Source organism: Passer domesticus, chromosome 2, assembly GCF_036417665.1.
Source record: "Passer domesticus isolate bPasDom1 chromosome 2, bPasDom1.hap1, whole genome shotgun sequence".
NCBI lineage: Eukaryota > Metazoa > Chordata > Aves > Passeriformes > Passeridae > Passer > Passer domesticus.
In genome coordinates, this window is record NC_087475.1 from 123,196,916 (window position 1) to 123,223,009 (window position 26,094).

At 45.2% G+C, this 26,094-nt stretch overlaps 2 protein-coding genes across 22 annotated transcripts in view; one reads left to right on the forward strand and one right to left on the reverse strand.

The window, feature by feature from the left end:
- The window catches only part of POU2F1 (POU class 2 homeobox 1), a 112,296-nt gene extending 98,518 nt beyond the window's left edge, over nucleotides 1-13,778 (forward strand). For 10 of the 11 annotated variants that reach the window (XM_064411050.1, XM_064411051.1, XM_064411046.1 and 7 more), the window contains 3 exons: nucleotides 59-404; nucleotides 1,170-1,258; nucleotides 2,405-13,778. In XM_064411050.1, coding sequence (XP_064267120.1) covers nucleotides 59-404; nucleotides 1,170-1,258; nucleotides 2,405-2,715 — 746 coding nt within the window. In that variant the 3' untranslated portion in view covers nucleotides 2,716-13,778. Of the gene's footprint in view, nucleotides 1-58; nucleotides 405-1,169; nucleotides 1,259-1,929; nucleotides 2,019-2,404 lie in introns of all 11 variants that reach the window. The other variant, XM_064411054.1, reaches the window with a different exon arrangement.
- A 324-nt stretch (nucleotides 13,779-14,102) lies between these two features.
- CD247 (CD247 molecule) overlaps nucleotides 14,103-26,094 on the reverse strand; it is a 53,984-nt gene continuing 41,992 nt past the window's right edge. For 4 of the 11 annotated variants that reach the window (XM_064411068.1, XM_064411060.1, XM_064411067.1 and 1 more), the window contains 7 exons: nucleotides 22,138-22,244; nucleotides 20,511-20,564; nucleotides 19,175-19,258; nucleotides 18,502-18,537; nucleotides 17,796-17,852; nucleotides 16,581-16,622; nucleotides 14,103-15,939 (listed from right to left, as the gene is read on the reverse strand). In XM_064411068.1, the coding sequence (XP_064267138.1) occupies nucleotides 15,874-15,939; nucleotides 16,581-16,622; nucleotides 17,796-17,852; nucleotides 18,502-18,537; nucleotides 19,175-19,258; nucleotides 20,511-20,564; nucleotides 22,138-22,164 (366 nt within the window). In that variant the 5' untranslated portion in view covers nucleotides 22,165-22,244 and the 3' untranslated portion in view covers nucleotides 14,103-15,873. The other 7 variants (XM_064411063.1, XM_064411065.1, XM_064411064.1 and 4 more) reach the window with 6 other exon arrangements.

Sequence of the window (26,094 nt, forward strand, 5' to 3'; positions counted from 1 at the left end):
GGGTTTCTGTTGTCTGGCATCCGTGTTTTGTACGATCTGACCAGAACCATTCTTCCAGGCACAACAGAAACCACCTCCAACAACACGGCAACAGTGATTTCAACAGCACCTCCAGCTTCTTCAGCAGTGACATCACCCTCCCCGAGCCCTTCCCCCTCTGCCTCAGCCTCCGCTTCAGAGGCCTCCAGTGCCAGTGAGACCAGCACAACACAGACAACCTCCACTCCCTTGTCCTCCCCTCTCGGGACCAGCCAGGTGATGGTAACGGCATCAGGGTTGCAAACGGCGGCAGCGGCCGCGTTACAAGGAGCTGCACAGTTGCCTGCAAATGCAAGTCTTGCTGCCATGGCTGCTGCAGCAGGGCTAAACCCAGGCTTGATGGCATCCTCGCAGTTTGCAGCTGGGTAAGGATCAATTTTGCACGCCCTTTTAGGTGAGGTGACAGAAAAGTGAAGGAAAATTTTGGGGATAAATTGCTTTTATGTATCGCCGTCATTTGTCTCAGATTCTGAAGGTTTACTCATAGATGGCAATGGACCATTTCCATCACAGTACACGAATACTGTGTTCATTTTAAAGGTGAAAAAGCTGCGTTGCTGTGATGTTGTTGTTTGATAAATCATTCATCCCACTGCAGAGCTTGACTTACAAACTGCAACTTACCACTGAACCATAGAATCTGTCATATTAATTGCAAAATGGACAGATAGCCTAGACCCACTTCACACCTCTGTATTCATTTCTCCATCATGAGCAAGAAGCTCTCAAAGATGAAAAATCATGTATTGTTGAAGTTATACTTTAAGAAATTTTGCTCAGACAGATGTTTCTTTAATTCCTCTTGATTTACATATTTCTTATCTGCATTTGGGACAGGATGATTGTTCTCTAACAATTAACAGTCTTTCCAAAATACTTTACAAGAATATTTCACACCAACAATCAATGCAAGTCATGTATTTACAGTGCTTGTATTTCGGGCATGTCTTGAACCCCTCATGGAGTTAAAAGTAAAATAATCCATAAATAGCCCTTGATCTCTGGTCTTTCCTCCCTCCCTGCCCTTCCCCCTTTTTTAAAAATATGATGGTGTACCTTAAAACAGTGACAAACGTTTCTTAAAAGTAACACTCTTTCTTTTTTCCACTTCTTCCATGATCTTGCTGCAGAGGTGCCTTACTCAGTCTCAATCCAGGGACATTAGGTGGTGCTCTCAGCCCGGCCCTGATGAGCAACAGTACACTGGCAACTATTCAAGGTCAGTAATGCATCTTTTAATGCATCTCCGTCACACAACTTCAGTTTATGAGCTCTGATTTTGTCTACCAGAGAGCACTGACTCCTCAGCACTGAGCATAAATTGTGTAGGAGTAAAGGCTTAAATTAAATGTGCAAATACATTTTGTTGGTCACAGAGATAAGAGCAGGTACAACTTCAGACAGGGAATCAGTGCTATGTATGATTTAAGGGAGGCATTTAAGATACTGAATATAATCTGGAATTTATTTTGTTGTCCTTGCCTCATTGGCCTGTATCTTTAGCAGGTTAGAGATTTGCTTTTTATAGCTCTTCTATAGTCTGCTTGAGCAGACTTGCACCATTCTGAGGTCTCTTGGAAGGGCAGTTCTGAGCAAATCTTGATCCTGAATTCATCTTCATGTGTATTAGAAAAGAACCTGCAACAAACATCCTGCCTCCTAAAATCCTTATGTAGAACTTGAAATACATAAATCCACATTCAGAAGAGTAGGTATTTATTTGTTTTGGAAGTAGCACAAAGCCAGAAGTTACCACTGGCTTCAGCAAGAGTTGTTCTGGGTTCATAGTTTGCCACCTGTAAAAACTGGGTGGTACAAGTGTCTAAAGAGCTAGGTAAAACCTGTGTGTTCAAATATCCTCTAAACTAGCTGAACAAATCTTGTTCCTAGGTTGCAAGAAAGAACCATTTCATAAAGTGTCACAGATAAATTTAGGAGATCATAATCTCAGGCAGACTGAACGCTGTAGACCCGTGAGAGTAAGTTGTAACAGTGGTTGGTTATATGTCAACATTTAAAATGTTACACTCAAAGTTACATGACCTTCTCCATCTTTCGATAGCTGTCATTTCACGTGAACCCTCATCTCAGCCCTTCCCAGTGCAAGTTGCCTGGATGCACAGGCTCTCTGTGCCAGAAAACATAGACCAGTATTGTGCTAAAAGAGCTGAAGAAAGGCACAGAGGAATTAGTTTAGCAGCAAATGAAAGATGTGTTTTAGTGTCTGCAAGATCCAACCAAGCAATCTAGAGAGCGCACATATCAGAGAAAGGCAAATGCAGAGACCTCTTGCTTTTAGGCACAATTTGCATTGTTGCTTACTGCTAATGTTATCTCCTCCCTGCTCACCTTTCCCTATTTTTAGCTCTTGCATCCGGTGGCTCTCTTCCAATAACATCACTGGATGCAACTGGAAACTTGGTGTTTGCCAATGCTGGAGGTACCCCTAACATCGTCACTGCCCCTCTGTTCCTGAACCCTCAGAACCTTTCTCTGCTCACCAGCAACCCAGTTAGCTTGGTCTCTGCAGCTGCAGCCTCCGCAGGGGCCTCTGGACCAGTCGCCAGCCTTCACGCCACCTCCACCTCAGCCGAGTCCATCCAGAACTCTCTCCTCACAGTGGCCTCTGCCAGCGGGGCCACGTCCACCACCACTACTGCCTCCAAGGCACAGTGAGCCGGGCTGGGCTCTGCTCCAGCAGCCTGGGTCACTGTGCGCTGGGATCGGCTGCCAGCCCGGCCGATGAACTGAAAATGCCGTGGGCATCCTCTCGCCGTGTTGCTGGGGACAAGAGAGAGAGAGAAAGAGAGAGAGAGAAAGAGAGAAGGAAAAAGTATTTAAAAAAACAAAACAAAAAAAACCAAAAAAAAAAAGGAGAAAAAAAAAAACAAAAGCAAAACAGGAAGGATTTAAAGCTGGGACAGACATTTGCCTAATTTTATAATAAACACTGTCTTTTCAGGATCGCTTCATGGATCGGAGAACTTTCTAACCAAAAATGTAAAAAAAAAAAAAAAAACACAAAAAAACTAAAAACCGCAAAAACACAAAAAAAGTGAAAGGACTACTTATCATTTCCAGCAGTCACAATGACAAGTTAAGGTGGGTTATCAGTTCAAACATAGGAAGGGGATTTCTTGGTTTTTTTGGTCTAAATATCTTTCTTTTTTAATTATCATTTTATAGGTCTGTTGTACAGGCCATTATGTCATACAAGGTGTTTATAATCGTATCAATCATGTTGGGGGTTCCTTTCTTAACTGGTACAATTTAGGCAGGCCTGTATTACTGGTGTATCTCTATTATTATTATTATGATTATTATTATTATTATTTTTATATATATAGTTTGGACGCGTTTGTCTTTTGCTCCTGGATTATTTTCAGCGAGCTCCCACACCGTGGGGGGAGGGTGGGGGGGTGGAGAGGAAGAATGGAGCACAAATAGACTTTCTATCCTAATCTTCTGGAAATGTTCTGAACAGTTTCCTCATCCTTGAATTTGTCTAATGCCTACTTGTAGGGGTCAGAAGAATTTACATTCATCATTTGTGCAGGAAGCTCATTGCAGCAGCAGAGATCATTGTGTGCAAACTTCCAGGCTGGTCTCTGCTTTGTAAGCAGAGGTAGGAATTTGCTCCAAACTGCCATTCTTCTCCTCTCAAATATTTAGACAAAACAGCCAAATTCTGCTCTTAGCTTCGTGTGCTTGGTTCCTTTTACTTCAGAGAGCAGGATGTGACCTCCCGAGTGTGGATTGTGTGACAATACTGATGGCTCTTCTGTTCCAGTGATTTCGTTTTGCTGTGCAAAAGCACACACAAATATTTAAAAAACATCATGACCCAGGCTAATTGGCAGCATGTAAAGCAGCATCTAGAGTCCTAGACACCCTCTAGGTGAGTTGGTACCGGATTTCAGAAGGTCACATTCTCCCCATTCATAGCAATATTCCTTTTCTGATGCTTCCAACACTATTTAGAAGAGCTTCCTAGTAAAAAAAAAAAAAACAAGTGCTTCTGGCTGCAAAAGACAGAAGCCAGGACTATGGGAACAGAAGGTGCCATTGTTAATGCCAACACAGCAGAGGCACTCTGGGGCTTTGCACACCCCAGGCTGATCTCGCGTGAGCCCGGCACTGCAACTCACTTGTTAAGTTTGATTCTGATCTGTGGAGCAGAGGATATTTTTGTGGATGAGGAAGGAGTAATGAACTGTACGGAAGTTAGACCCGTATATTCTTAAATATACAATCCAGTATCTGAACCAAAAAAGAAAAAAGATTTTTAAAGAGAGAAGACTGGATCACTGCAATGCAGTTCACGTTAAACTTTCCATTCCTGATGGATTTAAAGGTTTCTGCCATGTGTAAAAAACTAAATTACTTTTAGCTAGTGAGGGTATTAGAAGAGTCCCTTTCCCACCCACCCCCTTTTCTTTTGTCACCAGAGTGTCCTAAAATAATGAGCTGATGCAGCTATGTTCGTTTTGTTGATGATTCAGGGGGATCCTGGAGCTTCTCATCCAAGATCCGGAAGGCAGCAACTTTAAACTCCACTCATGCTTTGGTTTGTGGCCCAAGCATGTGGGAGTTGTGTTTGCACTCAAGTGGCAGAACCCCTTATCTCTCCCCCCACCACCATGGTTTTGCTCTGTTCATCTCTAACTCTCCACCTTCCTGTTTTACTGATATTTAAACCAATTACCCCTAAAATGTCAAAACTAGTGAACTGCAAGCAGGGAAACTAACAAATGTCCGTCCACCGTTTCTTATGTGTTTTTGATTTTTTTATGTTTTATTTTTTTAAAACTAAGCTTGAACCAAAGTCAATTTCTAGCAAGCTGCTGTACTAATGGACTAGTTTGTGTAAGTGCAGTTCAGATGCAGAGAGGCGATAGATGCTACTGACAATTTCTTTTTCATTTGTCTTTTGTTTTTATTAATTTTATATAAAAGTTGCTGCTTGTTTTTAATCTTTTTTTTTTTTTTTGGTTGGTAATTTGTGTTATCCTTGGGGCAGACTCTTAACTTGATTTTAATTTGTTTTCTTTTATTTGATGTGTAAATAGAATGGCAATGTCAGAGGATTGTTAATCCAAGAGGTCTCACCTTTATCCCCCCAGTATGGATGAATCTCTGTATTTTTGATATGTCTCTACGTCTTCAGGCTGTGCAGGAGACTTTTAGGGCTATGAATAATACTGCAAAAATGGCAGTGGCCCACAGTAAAAGCTTCAGAGCAGCAACAGGTACAGCTGGGTGAGCTTCAGGGAGGTAGGGAAAAAGTAGAAGAGAAGATGCTGGTACCCACTGTGCTGGTCTGGAGGCCACAGCACGGTCTGTAGTTTCTACCAAAGGAATGCAAGTCCTTGGACTTGTTTTGAGTGAAGTAAGAGGATGGGGAAAACCGCAGCTGTAGCGTTTCTTCCTGACTCTGAAAGTCCCTGCTTACTTTCACGCCTGTGCAAAAGTACAATTTATCAGGAAGCTTTTTTTGGTAGGGGGGGACCACCGGGCTCGTCTCTGGTGGATCCCCTCCTCCCCAAGGGTTTTGTGGTGGGGTGGGGGGCGTGGTCCTTGCAGATATCTAGGAAACACAAAGAAAGGTGGGCCTTAAATCAGTGGAAAATCCTCTCTCCACAGTTCCAGGAGACTGTGCCATTAGCTGTCTGAATGAGTTTTCATGTCCCATTCTTGCTGGTTTGTGGTTGGGAGAGGGTCTTGTTGAGTACATATCTGGAACACTAATGCAGCTTGGATGGTTTATTTATTATAAAAATCTGCTTTTTTTTCTGACTACCTTTGCATTGGTCACATGGCTTTGGTGTGAGCACCTTATACCCCTTTCTTTGCCCTCCTCTTCTCTACCCCTTCACCCTATCTGGGGCCCAGATTCCAGGGAATTTCTTAGCGAGTTTTTTTTCTGAGAGAAACTGGAAACTCAGAGTAGTCACATATCCAAAAAAACTTGGTTTTGTTTGCAGAAACTGACATAATACCCAAACAGCACATATCCCATGGCATCCATTGCCAGTGTGCTCTGATTCTTTGTCCCCTAAAACATCCCTGTGACTGACTGACTGTTGTTCCTGGAGCCTACCTGTCATCCCTATCAGTGTTTTTCCTCATGGATGCTGGCTACCTCCAGTGTTTAGGTGAAAGACAGAAATCAGACTGGCAGTGGGTGTACATCTGCCAAGTTAGAGTGCATGTGCTCCTTCAGAGAATGAAAAGAATATAAGATCATGCACCAGAATTTAGCAGAAGTTTCTTTTTTAAATCATAGTCGTGCTGGCAGCAGAAATTGATGCATCTGAAAAGAAACAATAACAATTGTGTACAGACCCAGTAAATATGATCACAGAAAGTTTGGTGGTGTTTTAGAAAAGGATAATAGCATCTCTTTTTCAGACTTCCATGTCTCTGTATTTAAAGGTGAGAGGGTTGCTTTTCATAGTTACAAGCAAGTACCTAGGCAAGAAAAGATAAGGTGAAAAGCTCTCCCTGCAGACAGGGGTAGTTCAAAAAGCAAGAGATTTCCAGGAACACAAACACAGATATGCCCGGAAGGTCAAAAACAATTTAGAGAATGGCTTCAGGAGTTGGTCTTGTACCTTGGTGATGACATTTTTTTTCTGATCTTAAGAAAAACACGTTTGGCTTTAGCACACTTTGGCTTTAGCACACTTGGTCACCTTAGAACCCACTCCACAGTCACCGTGGAAGGATTCACAAACAGCCCAAAGAAAGTACACACAGGTGTGGCTGCTTACAATTGTTACATCTGCTTACATTTCCTACAGAGCATTTATTTTGTTTCTGAGTTGCTCTACAACACCTGTTAGTTGAAGTATGTTTTTATCAATCACTGTGAGGTGGTGTGGATGTGACATCTCCTAGAACTGTGACCTAATGTTCAAATGCCACCTCTGTAAGCCTCACACAGGGTGCTTTGACACATTTCTGCAGTTGAGTTAGTGAAGGACACAGGAGAGTTAATTCCTTAACTCTGTGCACATTCCTGCAAAGCAGTGTTCCTTAAAATGGGAATTCCCTCTTTTTTTGTTGTTGTTGCAAATTGAGCAGCACAACCATTACAGCTGGAGCCATACCACAGATACTAAACCAAAGCAACATCTAATTTACCTTAAATATTAAGTCATATTTTCTTAGATAAAGAAATATATAAAGATACAAAATTATCTTAAGACAGGTAGCTTCTCATGGTCATTAGAGTGTTTTAGGACAGATAAAATGCATGGTCCAAACTTCCAATGATTCTTGGTTTTAAACTGGAAGTTGAAAATGTAGATGTTTTTATTGCCACATTAACTTTACAAAGAGTCACTGTTCCCTATTCCTGTTCTGCCTGAAATGCTTAAATGCTGTTTCTCCACACCCTGTACCCCAGCAGGGCTGTCTGTCCCTGTTGGATATTGCCTAGGGTGGAGTATTACCAAAGGAATAAGCTGGCCTGCTGTTCCCCAATGCATTTATGGTTGTCTGTTCTCACACAGCCAGCTCAAATCCCTTTCTATTTTTGCAACCAGGACATCTTCCCTCTCCCTCCAAAGTACTATAGCAATATAGAATTCAAGATACCTACCTTGCACATGTCCTGCCCTTCTCACTCATTACATCTCTTGTTGCTGCTTGTGAGTTTCTCTCTTCCTTCCAGAGGGGAGTCCCCTAAAATACATTAAAGATATTTGACAGGGAAGATTTTGTCAAGAAGTTGTTGGTTCACCGTTCACAGTTTCTTAAGATGCTCATATCTTTGTCTCCACGATGTGAGTGGTACCTGGCTCCCTCTGTGTCAGTGCAAGCAGTTTCAGTGCTTTTGGAACGATGAAAAGCAATTCCTCTATTTGCATATCTTCACACATGGACACAGTAATGCACAGAAGAAACCTTGATTTTTTTCAACTTACCTGTCTGCATTTGATCTGTCTGCCACTTCTCCCAGGATACTCCAAGTGAGGACGTGCTCTGAATTTTTACCCCTGTTGGGATGCTGTTAGGAGGGCGTTAGGGAGATTGCACTGAAATTACAAATAGTTTAACTGTGGGAGAAAAGGCATCTTTTATTCACACAGACAAATAAGGTCAGCATGTAGAACGCATCAGGTACTTCTTTTCTGACCAAATTCCTGAACATGAAGCAGCTACTGAGCTTTGTCTTGGGGCTGCTTTTAGGTCCATCAGTGATGCCCTGCTAAGAACCGTCCATAACTGGAATAATCTGGGCCCCCTTTCTCCCTCCCTGTCTCTGTCCCTCTGCCTCTTTCCCTCCTTGATCCTTCCCCGTCTTCCCTCAGCGAAAGGTAGCACCATACAGCTCTGAGAACAATACTTGTGGGTAGCAGCTGGCTTCTGGCACCTTCATAAAATACCTCAGCATAGCTTAGCATTGTCGCAGAACTGGTTTTAAACTGAAAAAATCAGAAGAGAAAAGCAAACTTTATAAATAGTGGAGATAATTCTAGCTGTAGAGTTTAGTTGAACTGATGGTTTATTATGATTGATAAACATGATTATGCTGTATGTATTTGAGATCCTGTTTATAGGTTACAACTTTATAGGGTCGGGTGGGGGTGGGTGGATGTTGGGGGCAGAGAAGGGGGTTTGACTGTGTTAGAAGGAAAATGTTTGCTCATAAATTTTTTTCCTTGTATCTGTCTTGCCAAAGGAAACATTTTGTCGCTCCTGGGTTTGGGATTGTTGTTTGGTTGGTTTATCTGTGGTCTAATCTGCAGCACAGCACGTGGTGGCATGCAGGTTACTGATGGGGTTGCTGTTCAGGGTCCTTTCGAGTGTGCGCACACTTCCCTCCCTCTTGGCCTTTCCTTGCCCCTCGCTGGGATCTGAAGATGAGGCAACAAATATCGAGGAGGCTCGAGGGAGAGATGGCTGTACTGGGCTGGGATCGACCTCGGGGCTGTAAATCCGTTTCAGTTGAGTTGAGTTGCTCCAGAGCTGAACTGGGTCCGCTGTGTTTAACTCCAGGGAGGGACAAGAATGGTTGTCGCATCTTAATCTATCTGGGAGAGCAAAAGTGAAACAGGTTCCTTTTATCCCCCTTGTCTTGTTACTGAATGTAGGGCTTGTAGTGCTTGATAATAGGTGGAAAACTTTTTAAACACTTCCTTTTCTAATAGCAATGCTAATCCTGTCTAGACCAAAAACTATGAAAGAAAAAACCAAACAGAGAGGTGAAAGCTAACCTACTCCTAACACCTGGCTGGTCTGCCTGAAAGGGTTGAAATACTGTGAGACGGTTGTGGGAGAGGAGCTTTGAGGCGTTGTTGGCGAGGGACCAGGTCGTTCTCCTGGCCGATGTCTCGGTGTTGTGGTGGCAGTAGCAGAAGAGCGAGTGGTTCTTGCCTTGGGGGGTGTTGCAGCCAGCTCCGTGTGGGCTCCAAGGCTCCCTGCCCGTTTCCCCCGAGGCTGCTGGAGCGGGGGAGGAGGGCAGGGTGTGCGTGGGTGGGTGCGTGTGCGAGTGCGTGTGAGCGCCAGCCGGCGCCGGCTGCGTGCGGGAGCGAGAGCTGGCTTTCTAAAGGAGCTCGACTCCGCTGGGGAGGGACAATTCCCGGTGGCCTCGTAGGGAACCAAAGGCACTGATAAGTTGTCAGCTCTGCTGTTCTCAGAGCGGGTAAGAGGAAAAGCTGGGTGGGGGTTTTTTGAGCTTTGGGTCAGTGTCCCTTCCTCTAAGGACCTCATCTCTTGCGGGTACTCCCACCTTTTCTGCATGGAGTTGCATCGGCTCTGTGAAGACAAACGGTGTCTGGGGCTTGCCCAGCGCTGCAGGTCTTAGGCTGATGTTGGGATACAGTCAGGGAAAACTGTTTCTTTCCTTCAAATGTGGAAGCAGTGTAGTCCAAGGTCAGAGTCTGTTCAACAGCTTCTGCAGATGGTCTTTCTCTTAAGGGAGGGACCTTGAAGACTCCTTTCTTTGCTCCCCAAAGTAGCCTTGTACATGTTCATGTGTCGTGCTATTGGGCTGAGCTGTTTTATGAGTGAACTTGGTGAGCTCTTGTGAAGAAAGGGAGGGAGGAAGGGGGAGAGCGGGTTGTCCAGCTACTCTTCCTCCGGACACCAATCGGGTTGCAGAACTTCACTGAAAGCTTTACTAATAGAATTGTTGTTCTGACATTATGTAAAAGTGGTATTAATATTGTGTGACTTTTCAAAGAGCTAGTTAGATTTATAGATAGGTAATAGGGATATTGAAGAAATGACTTCTCAAAGAAAAGAGCACTTGGAACAAAAGAAGTGGAAAACAAGGTGTGCTTTATGGAAAACAAATCTGAGGAAGGAAATGAAACAGCTTGTGGGAGGCGAGGGAAGATGATACCTTCGGCGTTCCTTAGTGCTGCTGAGGCTCAGCCCCAGAACTGGAACATACCCCCTCTGCCTTATTTCATCTCTCTACCAAACAGGACATTGTCTAGTAGCTCAGACCAAAATGCTGATCTGTCTTAAAACTGTGTCGGTCTGCTGGGGAATATTCTCTGGCAGAGCTTTACATGATGCCGTAAGATACTTAATTTATCACGTTAGCTTCCCCTTCCCTCCCAAAATTGTCTTATCTGTTGTAGGCCCCACTTCAGGATTCACACTGCCTTTGGGGAATTCTGTGGCAGCAGCTACAGAAGCCCTATTCCCTGAATGTCATAACTTCGTGTGCGTTCCAAGCCGGCACGTTGCGGTGCTATAAAACCCTGCAGTTATTGAACAGTAGGAATCCTAAGCCCTTAGGGAATGCCATGCCAAGGGGCAACTCGTGGAGATCGCACAACCCCCTTGAGAAACGATTTAGGAACACGAGCACCCGTGACAGTGTCCTGAGAACAAGGCAGTTGAGACAAAACCTTGAGTTCTTCCCCCATTCACTCTCCGTGTGTCGGCCTCTGTGACCCTGGGGCTCCCTGTGAGTCCGAGGGGAAAACGCAAAGAGAAAGACTTGGAGCTCGGGGCCGCGAGTTCCCGGGGAGCCGGGCAGCGCTGCGGGGCCGCTTGGGGAGGGCTGGAGCAGCCCCGGCCCCGCGTGCCCCCCGTGTGCCCCCCGTGTGCCCAGGGCCCGGGCAGGAGCTCCTTCGTCCCCGCCAGTGCCGTTGTTCCATTTCCTTCCTCTGTGGTAGTATCTAAGGCTAGGTGTGAGTAGGTGTGGGGTGTTTATCCGCCACAGGTACAGGAGCTGTCGTATACCTCATTTCTAACTCGTAACTGAGTAACTTGCTTTAACTTTCTCCAAACCCCACAGAGTTGCCAAGTCTGCCCTCCCTCCTTTGATTAACACTGAACTCTGGCCTATAGCACCCCGTGACCTGCAACCTGGGGAGTGACCCCCTAACGCCTCTGAATGTCGCTGCTTAAAAGCTACTGCAAAGTGAGGGCAAATTGCAATCTTATCTTATTTCCTTTGGTTACAAGGGGTCCTCTTGATTAGTCTGTGAATATCCACCCCCTCCCCTCCACTCTCCATGGAAAAGGTCCACCCACGCTGCCTTTTCCCACCCCAGAGCCACGCTGAGCTCCAGGGCCTGGAGGCACTCTCAGCCCAGTGCTGCATACATGCTACTCACTTTTTAACATGACCAAAAAAGAAAAGAAAAAAAAAAGGAAAAAAAAAATAGAAATCTCCAAATACTTAATTTTCTTCTTTATTATTTGACAATCCTGTATCCCTTCCCCACTCCCCAACTGGCCAGAAGCTGCATCCTTAACCCGGTCCATCTTTATTTGAATGTAGTTCCCCTACCCCCATGGGAAAGAGAAGCTTTGTCAGGTCACGGTGGCTGCTATAAGTCGGGAGGGGGCGGTTTCTTTGTTTTGTTTTGTTCTTTTAAAATTTCCAGCCAAAACCAAAGATTTCCTAATGATTGTATAAACTCAAAACAAACAAACAAACCAAAGACAAAGGGCGTCTTCAGCACCAAGCCCACCTGTGAGGCCGGGCTGGCCTGGGGCCGGCCCGGGGCTCCAGAAGGCCCCGGGCAGCAGCTCCCGGCCCCAGGGTGAAATCCAATCCGGGGCACAGGGCTGGGAAGGGAGCCGGGGCTTCGCAGGTGGGTTGAGGAGCTGAAGACTTGGGTGCAGGATTGGCTGCTCTGCTGGGTGCTTTAACCCTCTGGGGGCTGGGTGATGTTGATTAATACACGCTGAGGTGCACTTCTGAGCTTCCCCCCCCTTCACTGCTTGGAAGAGGCTGTCCTGTTGTGAGAAATCCCTGAAAGAAGAAGAAGCAGCTTTTCATTTCTCCTCTAGTTCCTTTTTTCTAGATTTCTTTTATTTTTGCAGCACCACTGTGCAACTATGCATTGTATTTCTCAACCTTTTATGCTAGGTAGATGCCTGTGACTTTTTAACTTTTGGGGGGGGATTGCAAATGGAGGAACTTTTTACATGGATCTTTTTAATCTCAGTTGATTGGGGGGTGTTTGGTTCTAGGGTCAGACAAGCTCTATCCCAAAGCAAAATCCAAATGTTAATATTATTAGCCTGATGCAGATACCAAAGATAATTTCTTTCCTGCAGAACCTTAGACTTGTGTATTAAGTACGATTACCCAGCACTTGCATTAGTCTAACCTCAGTAATTCCAAAGCTTAGATGTATATTTTGGTATATTTCTGGGATATTAAAAAATTGTCGTTTAAATTCTTGTTTGTTTCAGTGTAATGCTCTTAAAGTCATAGCATGGAGATAACTGAACTTGTCCTATTCTTAGTAGTTTGAAATAATAGTATTTTTGTATGTTTTGGGTGTGTCTATGTATGTATTAACATAACGGTTTTCACTGCCTAGGTGTTCATAAATAATAATAAAAGAAAAACCAACTACAAAGGGTTTTTAAACTGTACATAATATTCCGTGAGGAATTTCCACCAGACCGCCAATTTGGATTGCATTTTCACTGATGGCCGCTCCAAACTGGGATTCTTTCTTTCTTTTTAAAGAGACAGCATGTTCTTTTGTTTTCCCCACTGACCTGAGGTTCTTTCTCAGTGCAAAGGGGGTTTCACTGTTTTTACGGGGTGGGCCAAAGAGGAAGTAGCTTAAATTTTGTTTTAAAAAAAGTATTTAACATGTTAGTTTGAAAACTACCCCTTTGTATGAAGAATTGGGAGTGGAAAACCAAGCCCTTTCTTCTAAATCTGATCATAATTTTCAAAGAAATGAGGATTTGTGAATGTCTGTAGTGTCTGGGCAGTCCCTTTTTTGCTTTTTTTCTAAATAAGACAAGTTTTTGGTCCTAATGGTTTCACTGCTCTGTGCAACTGCCTGCTTACACTGGCTGGGAGGTTTTTTTTTCTCTTGGCCTTCCTCATACACTGCATTTCTACACTTGAGGTCAGCAGAACACTTGAAATCAAGGGCCATTGTGGGAGTACCCTACCCAAACGCAACCCAAGCTTTTCTTGAGACTGAAATGTGAGAGTCCCACACATTTCAAAACCTTGCTGATCACACTAAGGGTGAGGAGGAAGGCGAAATGCTGTCTCTTTAAAGATGCCCTTTATTATTATTATATTATTATTATTATTATTTTCCCAGTGGTTGCCTACAGATAGCTGTGGGCATTGAGAGATTGTGTAGATTACAGTAAATCAGAATGAAAAGGTAGATTTTGTGTAGATGCATTTGTCTGCTGTAATTTTTTATATATATTAAACTTACTGTAATTGTACAGTTCATTTCTGTTGTAAACATCATTAAACCATTTTCCAAGTGTTTTAACATGTATGCACTTGTTTGTAGTTTTTAAATGTGTCAGGGGAGGCTGCTTCCCCTTCCTCTATGCATCAAACTGGGCCAGAAGATTGATCTGTGGTGCCTTTTGTCTTGTCAAACTGGAGGAAAGCCCGGGTTTTATGCACTCTGCTTGAGGCTTTTGTTCTAATTCTGTATTTATCAGCTCCTCTCCCAAAAGCAGAAACAGCTTCAGTTGCTTCCTGAAGACAAAGAGGAGACTCAGCTCAACCCCACGGTGAGTGGCCCCAAAACCAGCGTTGGATGCTTTTTGAAGTCAAGGTATCCATTGATACATAAAGAGCATAAAGGTGATTTCCCCCTCCCCCAAAAAATTTAATTCCTGTTGTTTGGTGGTTGGCATTCACGCTGCCAAAGCTTGTGACTTCTACATCTTGCAGATACAGTTATGGTGATTTAAAAAGAGAGAGCTGTTTTCAGCACTCTTTGTTCTTGCAAAAGTGTGCTGAAAATCGAGTGCTTTGCAGCATAACTTTACTGTAATTTTCAGCTCAGCTGTCTCAGTTATCACCCAGTTCTCTCAATTTTTCTTGTCACTGCAGAGAACAGTAAAGGATTTAGGAATTTTTTTTTGTGAGAAGCATTCATTACCATGTCTCAGTTTACTTTTTTTTTTGCTTTAATTTATTGCAAATATTCTTTAAAAGCTACAAGCACCTACTGCAGGTACAGTTTTACTGCTTAAAGAAGTAAAACTGCCTTGGAACTTGCATAGCACCCATTTCAGCAAGTTTTTCTGCTGCTAACCCGCCCAGTCCCTGGAAAGAAGACATAACCTCATTTGGCCAGCAGAGCAGCAGCTCTTGTTCCCACAGCCCTGCTTTAGCTCTGCTTCTTCTGTGAGGATGGTGAGATGGCTTGGTCAGCTCCTGAGTCGAGGTGAAACTCCCCTGATGTTGCTGGGCTGGATTTGTCCTTGCTGAATTCCTCCAGGCTTCCCTGTGCAGCCTTGTGAGGCACGGGCAAAGCTGAGGCTGCAGCAGCACGAGGTGAGTGTCCCTTTGGTACCTGGGTTTGGAGCGTTTTCCCAACAGCCCATCCCAGCTTCTGGGACGTGTGTAGGTGCTCCTGCTGGAATCCTGTCCTCCTCAGCTTCCCTGGGAGATGCTGCTGCTGGGTGCAGGCTGGTTCAGATGGGCTGAATGCCTCAGGTAAGGAGCTCATGTCATTCCCACTGCTGCTCCCTACACACACACACGGGACTGTGGCACTATTTTATTCATTCATCAAAAACACACGACATTATTGAACTGGTACCTCCTTGGAATGATTCCTGCACCTTTTAGAGGCAGCCTCATGAGAGACTGGCTTGGAAACTGCATTTATGTTGGCTTTTGTACAGTTTGTTGTCTGGAAATGATAATAGGGGAACCCATCTCCTTGTTTTCTTTGTTTTTCTGCCTTCAAAGAAGTCTCTCACTCAGCTTACCTGGCTCACATTTATGGATGAGTGGCAGTGCCATTGCTTGATCTCTTTTTGGATATTGGTGCTCATTTTCTTCCTACTGGAAAGTTGGCATTCAGCCTCTCTGCTTCACTACTGTAACATCATGTCACTCTTTATAATTAAAGAAAAATGTTGCCCTCCACTGAAGCAGTTTTTTAAAGGCACATTTAAAGCAAAAAGGGTGAAATAGTCTTAAGATAAATACTACAGGAAGTAATACAGTAAATCTTTGCAAATTGTTTAAATGTAATACAGCCATAATTCCATGTCTTAATACTCTGGAAGACAAGGAAGACCTATGGAAATAACCGTGTTTGTTAGAAGATATAGTCTGGTACCAACAACACAAACCTGACCAAAAAAAAAAATCAGCCTAATACCCACTATATTTGGACACAACTTTACAGATATGTACATTCTAACAGCAGAAGCAGTTACACAATTCAGGAGGAGAGAAGGAAAAGGCCAGGTCCAGATTCTGTGCACCAGCCCATGGCGGCTCTTGCACACAGAAAACACACAGTGCTTGTGTTGGATGGAAACGACTTTTCCCCCTCTCCTCCCCAAGGCAGGTGGGCATCTCTCACTCCTGCCCATCCCCTCTGAGGCTCCCCCTTAGCGGGGGGGCAAAGGCTGCATTTGGAGAGCATCGTAAGTGTCCTTGGTTGCTGCACTGAGCCCCTGAAAAAGAGGAACCAGAGAAACAGGTGAGGGATGAGCGTGAGTGCTTCCTTCTTCCTGGCAGCAGCAGGATGGCAGGGGCTCAGTCAGGAGTGTAAGTCTGATTTTTTTTCCCCCTGCAGAGGTTTTTACTCCTGAGTGATCCTTTAGTCTTTGTGTGGTGCAAATAGCTCTTACATGAAGGCAAGGTACATCCTGAATAATGGTTATGAAGATATTGACCACAGTAAATCATCCTAACTGGTTCTGCAGATCTTTGGAGTACATTTTGTTTGTGTGTTATTAAGAGCTAACTGATGCTAGAATGAGCATTGATAATTAAATGAACAGACATCAAATCATGAATTTTGTTCTCTGGCATTCTCTTCGATTCGGAAGGGAAATAGGTGCATCAGGAGGCAACCCCTGACAGCCCCTCCAGTGATGCCCAGTCCTTTCCCTGGCAGCCTGCTCGGGTGGGGCAGCTGTGCCCTGTGTTGTGGAACTCAGAGCAGGGTTAGCTGGGGCTTCCAGGAGGGAGCAGTTAGTGTGACACCTGGTGCCTGCCTGGGAAACTTCCTTTCACTTCTCCGTGCCTCCCCGACAGTGCCATGGGATATCCCACCACAGGTGAGGGAGCAGCCGTGGGAGGTGGTGCCTACCTGGTAGAGACCTTCATTGCCTTTGCCTCGCCGCCTCTGCTGCTTCGGGAAAATAAAACAAGCATGGACTGATTAATGATTATGCAAAAAGAAAGAAGCCCCTGAGTTCCCCCATGCTGTGCTGAGGGTGTACAGGATGTACCAGCTGTGCATGGCCTGGACTCTGCACAGGAAAGCACCTGGTAAGTCTGGACCAGCCCAGACATGCTGCAAGGGCTGTTCAGGAGAAAATAGAGGGGATAGGAAATAAAAACAAATTGGTTACATTTGCTGACATATTTTCCTGTCATACTGTTAGAATGTTGCTATTTCTTTGATTCACTGTATGTATAGAGATTTGGCAGCATTTCTGTAGACACTGATTATTTAGTATTAGATTGTATCACAAATGTGTCAAGGAGTAGTGCTTGTTACAGTTAAAGTTGAAGCAAGCTATTAAATGATCATATATTTGGCATGGGACAAGGGCTTTGGTGCTCTTGTCCCTCCAGAAACAGAAACATTCAAAAAACACAGTGAAACTTTATAGCCCCATAGCTCATAGACACAGCTTGACTCTGGCAGAGGAGCATTAGAATAAAAAAGAGGAAGAGATTAAATGTTGGTGTTGCTTCAGCATTTCTCAACACTAAACTCTTTTGAAATGCCCCTTTTTTGTGTGTCAGAAGGAAATGAAAGGTTATATATATATATATATATGACACTTTGACATAAAATAGAACCTGTGTAGGTCAGAGCAATTTTTCATTTTGCCATTAACAAGCGTCCCCAGATGGTTTGTTTCTGACACAAGCCCTCCTCCCCCAGCAGTTTGTGCACAGAGCTAAAAATTCTCCCTCTGCTGTAGCTGGAGATGTGAGTGATGTGTGCCTGCTTAAACATTTGAAGGAGGACATTTCCCCTGTTCCCTGTCTGAAGGCAGGCACAAGGAGGGGCTGGCACTGCTCTCCAGATCCTGGAACACCAGCCAGTCTCAGCAGCCCGTGGAGGGGAAACCATAAACCTGCAGCTCCGAACTGCTCTGGAGAAACATGCCCCAAAATCTCCCAGTGCTGCTGGACCATTGCAGCACTTGGCACCAGACCTTCCTTCAGCTGTTCTCACCCATCTCATGTCCTCAGCCCCCCAGCCAGGGCAGCTGTCAGGGATTTTCTGGCCAAAAGCTGAAATATTTTCTGTTGCCGTGTTTTCACCAGGAAGGAAAGTAAGACTCACCTCTCCCTTCATTCCAATCTCACTGTATGCCTCACCCATCTTGTCCTTCTGCAGTGACTGCAGGCAGAGAGGGGGAAAGAGTCAGTGTGACAACAGAAAAACCAAGGCAGCCCCTGGGTAGCCACATTTAGAACCGGCTGAACTCAGAGTGTCTCGTTCAAGAGCAGTAAAGGTCTTGGAAAGACCAAAGCTTGGAAAGCACCAAAGACCCAGAAAGACCCAAGTTAAGACATGAGAATTAATATTCCTGTATCTGTGCTTTGGAGCACAGACCACCACATTTAGCCAGAGTCAAATCAATTCTATCAAGAGGTTCCCAAGCAGCACTGGTATTTGGCCTTTGCCAGAGAGCAGGCACAGGGGCTGGAGTCCATGCACAGGAAACACTGCAGCAGCAATCACATGGGATCAAGGCTGGTTAGTCACTAGCATTAGGCATTAGCAGGTATCTTGATCCACATTCTTTTCCACATTTCCCCAGTGTTTTGCTCCTGTCACTCAGAAGTGAGCAGAAATTTTCAAGCAAAAACAGAGGGTCTGCTGGGAAGAGTTGGGTGGAAGGACAGAGAAGTCTTAAAAAGCAGCTGTTGAGTTTTGAACCAGAGCTGAAATTGGGTTGCGGGGGGAAAAGTCTCTGTGAAACAGAATCTCCTGTTCCCAGCCATCCCTCCCTCCCTCTCTGCTCCCTCCAGAGTGCTCTACTCACAGTGTAGACAGTGTCCTGAGGGTTCTTTCTCCTTTGCTGTAAAACAGAAGAAAAAAGTTGCCCATACATTGCACTGCCAGCAGCCCCCACCACCTTGTGTGTGCTTATGCATTTGCTCCAGGGCACAGCTGGGGCTCTATGGACTTCCCCTGCCCATTCCAGTCCCTCCTGCCTCCACCTGTAAGGCTCTGTTCAGACAACTTGTTCTGGGGAAAATTAATTTCACTTTGGCAATTGGTAAAACTTGGTTCTTCTCTTCTCCCCCACTACAGCTGTCACCTACTGATGCAGGAGGTTTTCCCTCCCTTTTCCTTTGAAAGTGATGGGCTGTGCAGCAGAAGGAGTTGTTTTGGCTGCTGCTCTGCTTTGTGGGCGCTTGTTTGATGGCATCAGACGCAGCGAGCTCTGTGAAACACCCACGGCTGCCGGGCCTCCTCCGCATCCGCCCGGGTGTCACTTCCCACCCCGGCTGGCTGCGAGCTCCCGGCCCAGCCAGGGGACAGAGATCAAAGGGCAGGGGGAGCTTCGCTGCTGCCCCCCCGGGCTACGACACGAATCGCGTCGTGCCCTCCCCAGGAAGGCGCTGGGGTGGCTGCCGGTGCCAGCAGCGCCGTGACACGGCGTGGGAGGCCCCAGATCAAAGGGCAGAGGCGCACATGTGCGTGGAGGTTACCTGGTGTCTCCCGCCCAGCTCGGGGTCTGCTCCTCGCTTTCCTCCCAGCACATCGTAATCGTCTCGGTGCCCGCGGGAGAGTTTCTGAAAGGGAGAACAAAAGCACCGGGTGGGCACCGTGGTAATGAGATAATAATAGATCTCAACTCGGAAAAGAAGGGAATCCCAAGGACTATCACTGAACTAGAAATTCCTTATACTCCCTAATGCAACTGTCAACAGCAATGTCTGCATTTAAGCCATGGAAATGACACAAAACTGCAAGCTGTTGCATCAAGAACCTTTCCTAAGTGGAAATGAGTTGAAAACTAGAGAGCATGAGGGGGAGGGACTCTGACTTTCATGCTTTCTCTCCCACTGGAGACCAAAGATCCACAAGCTTAATTTTTCTTGCAGAGCTGCTTATCTAAATTTGCATCAAGGAACTACAGAAATTTTATGCCCAACACAATTCTTAGCTGGAAAAGGTTACCTTGGACAAGGGCAAAGGAGAGATTTCAGGTCAAAATAACACAGCTGACAGAGTGACAGTGCTTGAAAAGTGATGGGCTACACTTAAACTGAAAAGAAATTGCATTAGTGTTCAGACTTTACAGAGTTAAACAGAACTCATCACAGGATGTGGCTATGGTCAAAAGCGTGAGAAAAAAAAAATTAAAAGACAGCTAGACATAGCAAAAATAGCTAGAGTTTAATGCTGCCATGAGTGGGCAATTCAGTGAGGAAGCTCAGGCAGGATCTTGTCTTTGTCCTCTTTCACTGCCTAAAGATGCTGCCCACAGTCAGGGCACAGGACAAGGCACTTCTCTGGTATGATCTGGTACAAGAGGCCTTGCTGTGGGGCAACTGGAAAGCTCGGGAATGGAGGCACAGGGGCTGTGGTGGCTCAGGCTCCACACACTTGAGAGTGGAAGAGCTGCAGGTGCAGTCAGCTCCACAGCATTCCTTGGCATTTGCCCTTTGCCCAGCCCACATCAAACAGCAGCAGCAACGGGGGCAGTGGCTGCACACACCCCCAGAGCTCTCACAGGCCTGTTTGTTCCATGGGGCAGCACAACAAACAGCCTGGGCTCCTGCCAACCTGGAACTCGGTGGGCCAGATCAGGAACCAACAGCCCAAAGAGCTCTCCAGCATCTGGCCAGAGTGGTGACAGCAGAAGCTGTCCCTGTGAGGTTTTACCTTTCCTCCTTACAGCTGCCATGCTGCTCACATCTACAGCCTGCTCGTTAGCTGGCTCATCCAAAGCTGCTCTGAGCAGCAGGCAGTTCACTGTCTCTGTGCCCCAAAAGCTCTGTCTGGGTGGTGGATCAGAACACAAAGACCAGAGTTACTCACGTTGTACACGTCATCCTGGCCTGCTCGCAGCTGTGGTTCAGAGGCCTGGCTGAGCTGGAAGAGAGACCATTCCATGAGCAGAGACACACTGGCTCCCCTGAGTCCTTCCATTCCCTCTCTTTTACCAGTTACTCTTATCAGAAACAGGGCAACGTGTAGCCATGATATTTTATGAGAAATCCTTTGCTAGGATTTTTCTCCTGAGGAGCCTCAGGAAAGAAATGTAAACAATAACTGTCTGCTGCTGTGGAATGCAACAGGTGCAGCTGTGACTGGTGCATGTTGGGTGTTTCTAATTAATGGCCAATCACAGTCAGCTGGCTCTGACTCTCAGCGTCAGGAGCCTTTGTTATTCATTCCATTCCTGCTCTTTCCAGCTTTCTGATGAATCCTTTTCTCTCTATTCTTTTAGTATAGTTTTAGTATATCATTTTAATATAATAAATATAATAATATAATAAATCATTTCCTTTGGAAACATGGAGTCAAGATTCAGATCTCCTTACTCGTCCCGGGAGCCCCCGTTGGACCAAGCACAGCAACCCACAAACAGCTCCCTGTGTGGCTACAGGCAATGCAAACCCCTGCTGCAGCAGCACTTTTATCCACACAGCAGCCTGCCCTCAGCAGCCAAGTCATTTTATTTCACATAACACCAGCTCACAAACATCTGAGTTTGTTCCCCACACACCTGCCCTCTCTGCGTTCTCTTCCTGCCATAATCTTGTGCCTCCCTGGGGCTTTGGTTCTCCAGCTGCTTGCAAAGTTATTGGGCTTCCTGCAGGGAATCCCTGCATCCCTCAGAAACAGCACTTGGCTTGCAGGGCTCTGGTGCCACCCCAATAAGTTGATGTGAGTGGCAGCTAACAAAGAGGTAAAGGATTATCTCTTCTGTAGCTGCTCTTTGGCTCAGCCGCTCACAATACTTACAAGAAATCAATTGCTAAGCCAAAATTTCAGGTAAAGAGGGGCAGTCTTGGATCAATGAGAGCAGCTGATTTGTGTTGTAGTGTTTAAACAAAAACCCTGTCAAACTATATTCTGTATTGATTTACTCTTTTTGAGTTATTATCACATTCAATTCTTTATTAAATGTAACCCTCTAGCTCAGTCTATATTAGGCATAGAATCATGTTTGTAGCAAATACCCAAGTCCTCTCCTGTGGATGTTTGGGTTCTTGCATCATCACACTCATACTATCAAAGATGTCTGAATTGTTGAGACATTTCAATACATCCTTCACAAGCTTGCCATTTTCCCTGAATTTTCTCTGTATCCCCTCCTCTCTTTCCAGTGACAAATCAGGAGAAAAAAAAATCCACGTTACTCTTGACCAGTCGCTCCCCATCTACAAAATCCAGAATCTGATGTATCCATAAGTGTAACATCAAAACACTCTCATATACTCATTCCCCCCTCCATTCTTTGGAAAGAACTGCTTTAGGTTGCTCAAGTGGACACCAGAAACAGAGGAGGAAAAAAAAGAAAAAAGAGAGAGAGAAAGAAAGCAAAGGAATAAAAAAGTCTCATTCTAAGAGATGGTTCCCCCTCCACTCCCACTTTCCAGCCCAGCTCAACTGCCTTGCACCACCAAATCCAAATGCATCTGTGTTGGGTTGCACTGACCTTTGCCTTCACAAAAAGGGCTGTCATGATCACTGCATAAATGAAGAGGAAACCATCCAGCACGTAGCAGAGCCTGGGATCTGTGAGGCCAAGAACTGATGCAGCATCTGCACAAAAAGATCAGATACATCAGCAAACAAAGTCGTTTTTGTCACTGGGTGCTTGGCAGCATAAATGTGACAGTGCTGCACAGCACTCCATGGAAAAATAATAGCCAACACTGCCCCTTGGCAAAGGAGATGGAATTCTGAATATGAGAATTATAGGATTAATCTGGTCTGAAAGGACCATGGCAAGTTCAGCCTTCCCTCTAAACAACTTCAGTTAAACCAGACTGTTCAGGACCTCAGCCTGCTGAGAGAATCTCCATGGACAGAAGCATTTGCAAGCTCCCCCAACCAACACAGGATGTTTATTTTCTGGGAAAACACAGCAGCAGCTCCTGCAGGGATTCATGACTGGGCCTGGTTAAGGCTTCCTTCATCAAGTGAGAGTGAGAAAATACATTGTTTGAACAAAATTTTAGGGGAGGGCTTAATTCTGTATTAAATGTAAAGAAAGATTGACACCATCACATTCAGTGCTGTAAGAGTAACTTGAACCCATTGCCACTCATGTTTTCCATGTGACTCCTAAAAAGGAAGTCTCCATCTCTTCAGCCACCATTTAAATATTTATACACTGACCGCATCCAGCAGGACACCTTAAGATTGTTGAGTTTCAGCAGATAAACCTGATAAAACTGCCTCTGTATCAGTTAATAATGATGTAGAAAGTTCACAAAATATAGCTAAAAAAATCAAAGGCTAAGTAACTATGGATCCAATATGCAGCTCCAGGTCCATCCCCAAGGAAAAGCTGTATATAAAGTTATATAAAAAACCAGTTATATAAAAAACCAGTTATATAAAAAACCAACCAAACAAACGCCTTAAAATTAATTTGAGTTGTGCTTTGTGCAGATTTGGAGGGAGTTCAAAAGAGAAAGACAAAAATTATCAATAACCTGAAAAACCCTTTGATGAAGATAAACAATCACTGTTCCCACTGACAGCCTCACACACGCAGAAAAAATACCACAGAGTAGATTTGTTTGTTTGTCTGAACTAGGAGCTTGCATTCATTTTTTTTTCCTAAATCATGCATTTAGAAACAAATCCATTAAAATAAATTGAGATCCTAGATGGTTTTCTTTCTTCCCTCTCTGTCATTTAAAAAATATGTTTCAAGCACTTTATGAGAAATACCCTTCACCACATTTCCTCAGGACTATAAAATTTCATATATATGGGGCAAACAGAGACAGAAAGATTACATTATTTACCCAACATTGTATATAAAACCAACAAACAAGCTGAGATTACCTTCCCAGGGATTTTCTCCTAAACAGTTCACAGGACAATATTTACACCAGCCTGGAGGCAACTGAGATGCTGCTGAAGGCAGCATTTTTGGGTACTCTTTCGGTGTCCTGGCCTGAATCCTCTCTTCTTGTACCAAAGCCAGGCACATTCTTACAATCATCTCAAGTCCAATATTTCTCCAGCACGAATAAAATCCCCAGACCAGGAGGAGATAAGCAGGAGACATAGAGGACTGTGGAGATGTCAAGAGTGCAGAGGATTTTGCTGTGGCCCTGTGCCAACCATTGTCAACCTTGGCTGACTCTGCAGAGTGGGGCAGCCTGGCCTCCAGCATCCCAGATAATGGATTAAACTGGTCAGTGAGGGAAGGCTGCTACTCTGGCTGCGATTGTTCCTGGAAAAACACGTTTTGAGACTATGACAACGTCCAATGTTTAGGAAAAAACCCAATAAAATTAATAGAATTATTAGGGTGGGGAAAGACCTCCGATATCATCAAGCTGAACCTTCAGCCAAATACCACCGTGCCCACTAAACCATATTGTGAAGTGTCACATCTATTGATTTTCTGAACACTTCCAGGGATGGTGACTCCACCATTTCCCTGGGGAGCCTGTTTCAATGCTTAACTACTCTTTCAGTGCAGAAAATTTTCCTCATCCTTTCCAACCTTGAAGCTGGCGCAGCTTGAAGCTACTTCCCCTTGTCTTATCTGTTCATGTTATTTCCTTCCTTAATACGTTTGATTTCTGTATTCTTAACCAAAGCAAAATGTACAAAGCATTTTCTAAATAATAACATTTGAAACAGGGTTCTGAATTAGAAAGAGAGAAAAAGACAGAAGGTACAAAGCCTGTTGAAAGAAAGGTCAAAGAGATAGGAAGCACAATGAACAAGTGGCAGTTGGAGCAGTTACCATCCGTTCAGGTGAACAGGAGCAGTTCAAGCTTTTAAATCGCCAGAGGAGGGGTTATTACCTCTTCCAAACAGAAGGCCAGTCCCTTAGGCACCACCAGAATGCACTTTCTGTCCCTCATCAGCCATGGCCTGGGGGCTGAGGCCAAGGTCACAGCAGATGAGCTGATGATGGGAGCTGGGCAGAGCAATCACACTCAGCTGCCTCACACAGAGCAAAGCACAAGCTGTAAACAAATAGCAAAGCACAAATAGCAAATATTTCACTGATGATTCCTACTCTGCTAACCTCGCAGGTTACCCAGTGCCTACTGGGAATTGCACAGTGCCTTTCAATACTCACATACCAGAGGAGAGAGGAGTCAGTCACTGAGCAGAGCAGTGCTCAGGTTTCCAGCCCTCCTCAATCCCAATTCCCTACACCTGCAGCTCTGTCAGCAGCTGTGCTTCTGCTCCTGAGAAGTTTCTTCCCAGCACCTCCTCCTTCCAAAGCGTGGACTTTTGTTCCCCCTTTTCTCTGCTCCCACCCAGCAATGCAGCCCTGCTCTCCTCAGTGCCTGGGCACTCTCTCCTGCTGCTGCAGGTCCTGCACTCGCACATCTGGACACCAGGCTGGCATCTCCCCAGAGCAGCTCTGCCAACAACACCCTGTGGCCTTTTACTTTCTGAAGCATGGGTGAAGAAAAAAAGAGAAAGAAAAAGTTAAAAAAGGCGATTCAGAGCTGCTGTGGACAAGCAAGTGAGAAAAAGCCAGTGGTGAGAGGCCAGGAGCCGAGGCAGAGGAAGCCTGGGGTGGCGAGAGAGGCTGCGCTGCGGCGCCCGCCTCGAGAGCCCTGCGTGGTTTCACAGTTTCAGGCCCAGCTCCAGCTCTCCTGCACAGGGCAGCAAGCTCAGCTTCAGCCACCTGCCCGCACTGCCTGCTGCTCCAGCCCTGGAGAGACACAGCGAGTCCCAGAACCACATCCAGACACGGTCACTGTTCCAAAACGTGAGGGAGGGATGCTGCGCCCCAAAGCTGGCTGGGGTCCAATCCACAGGGCACCCAGTACCAGTGGGGACCAGCTGAACTGAGTCACTGGAACGTGGCCTGGGCACTTGAAACATGCCAGAACATTTCTTTTTAATAGGATTTTCCTCCCCAATGTTTTTAGTGTGCATCTGGATTGGGTTAGACCATGATTCCTGATAATAGTTTGAGAAATACAGACCGTAAAAGCTGAATTACTTGTAAATCCAGATCACATCTGTCTACCATAATTTTTTTTCTCTCCCATGGGCCTTATTAAGTGATTCATTTAAGGGTTTTACTTTTAGGGGTTACCAAAATTCAGTAACACATCTATAAATGAAGCATTTTATCTTCCTGGAAACTGAGTTTCCCAGTGAAGCCCAGGGAAACCAATCTCAGCACAAGAGATTTATTGATACAACTGTGGTTGTATCAATACGAAGGTGTTTAAAGGCAGATCCTGCAGGGCCTTCTCCCAACAGCCCAGAGCTGCTTGCTGGGCAGCTTTTCTCAGACATCACCATCTTCCACTGGCAGTGATCCCTGTGACTCTGGATGATCTGGGTCTTGCCTCACTGCTGCTGTCTGAGAGCAGAATTCTGAACCCAAGAGAGCTCCCTGAGCTCAGGGCAGAAGGAGACAGAGGAGACAGATGAGTACCCTGCACGG